General features: G+C 51.7%; 1 protein-coding gene across 1 annotated transcript in view; it reads right to left on the bottom strand.

Annotated features, from left to right (window-relative positions):
* Positions 1-1,356, bottom strand: part of LOC123130442 (acyl carrier protein 2, mitochondrial) — a 10,218-nt gene extending 8,862 nt beyond the window's left edge. Inside the window, exon 1 of the mRNA XM_044550341.1 lies at positions 1,034-1,356. Coding sequence (XP_044406276.1) covers positions 1,034-1,243 — 210 coding nt within the window. The 5' untranslated portion in view covers positions 1,244-1,356. The remainder of the gene's footprint in view (positions 1-1,033) is intronic.
* Between the last annotated feature and the right edge of the window lie 385 nt (positions 1,357-1,741).

A 1,741-nucleotide genomic window follows, 5' to 3' on the forward strand; every position in this document is an offset into this window, starting at 1 on the left:
GAGCGGCACCAGGGCCGAGGAAGCAGGGGCCGGGCGCGGCGCGGCCGGCGGAGGGGGGCGCGGGGCCGGCGGGGTGCTGACGACCTCGCGGTAGGAGCGCGAGTCAGAGGATTCGCCCGCAGAGCCGCTCCAGCGGATGCGACCTTCGGGGCTGGAGTCGCCGGAGCGGGCATCGGCGGAGGCCATGGCCGGGGGGAGGGGGAGGGCTACCGGCGGGGATTCGACGGCGGCGAGGCTGGTGGGCTAGGCTAGGCTAGGGAGCGGGGAGCATCTTAATCTGCACATATCGATGCAGAACTATATACCATTATAGTTTATAGAGGTGCTCAATGTCTACTGCGGACCAAATCAGTCAATAACCAGATATGTACCCAAATTCGGTTCTAGGAGGAAAAACTGGTTCAAAATAAAGAAGATCATCGATAATATATTGACCAAATTTCAAACAAGAAACTAAAGGTATACTCCTAACAGTCATGGGAAACTGTCCACTACTTCCAAAATTAGATAACAGAAACGGGGAAATAAAATTTAAATGCGGAACTAGAAGAAACAACTTTAGAAAACAGAATCAAACATTGTACTAATAGTGAATTTTTGCAATATAAAGGCATAGAATCGCCTAGTAAATCTGCACACATCAATGCGGAATTAGACCATCGTAGAGGTGCTCAATGTCCACTGAGGACCAAATCAGTCAATAATCAAATATGTACCCAAATCACTTTTCCTAAACTATCTTATCTAATCGTCAAGAAAATAGCAAAGATACCACAGTCTGCTCTACCCCTTTCCCTCCCAGCCTACCCAAAATGCGCGATTTGCCAAGTCTACAAGTTTTTAATCGCCTATAACTTCGTAATCGTCTCTAATTTACGCCCAGGTCTTATTGGACGATCCAGTCCACTCGATAACACGAGGCAACAGACCAGCGACGGGAGCCAAAAACCCTATATGCATGCCTACACGGTACGGGATCCGAATCCTTCGACCAAAACTACGGGATGCACAAGCGCGCGATTGTCGCGCTTACCTTGGAGGGCTCGATCTTCTGGAAGTTCTTGATGACGGAGACGACGCGGTCGGCGACCTCGCCCTTGTCGAGGAACGACCCCTTCTCCGCCTCCGAGGTGGAAGACAGGAGCCTGGCGACGGGGACGCTCCCCGCTGCCGCCGCGGTCGGGCGCGCCACCGGCACGCGGAGGTGGTTCAGGAGGGCTCTCCTCGCCGCCGCCATCGCCATTCCCCTCTCGTCTCGGTTGGTGCAGTCGTGCGGCGAGTGGAGAGGACAAGGGCAACGTGGGCGACCTGCGGTGGTCCGGGCTGATGCTAATCGTGATCGATCGATCCTACAAATCGGGGCCCATTCCGAAGCTCGTGGGCCGGATGTTAAGGACAGATGTAGCTCATAGCTGACGTAACCTGCGGCCTATTTGCCTAAAAAAAACTACGGCTTATTAGCAAAGTGCCCATTATTCTAAAAAAGAAAGTGTCCATAATCTCAAAAAAAATTGCCCGTGCTCGCAGCTTGATCGCTGAAACGAAAGTTTAGGGTTTGTTTTGAAGAACGGCGGCCGCCTTTGGTTGCTATTTTGGCGTTGAGATGTAAGGGGACCTTGGATCATTAAAAAAATGGTCTTCTTCAGCATTTTAGCAACTGGCATGGTTCGAGCTTACGAGTTCTAAACCCTACGGAACTGCCCTTTGCAATAACCAAATCAACACCATTTCATTTCTTGGA

Source organism: Triticum aestivum, chromosome 1B (genome assembly GCF_018294505.1).
Source record: "Triticum aestivum cultivar Chinese Spring chromosome 1B, IWGSC CS RefSeq v2.1, whole genome shotgun sequence".
NCBI classification, from domain to species: Eukaryota; Viridiplantae; Streptophyta; class Magnoliopsida; order Poales; family Poaceae; genus Triticum; species Triticum aestivum.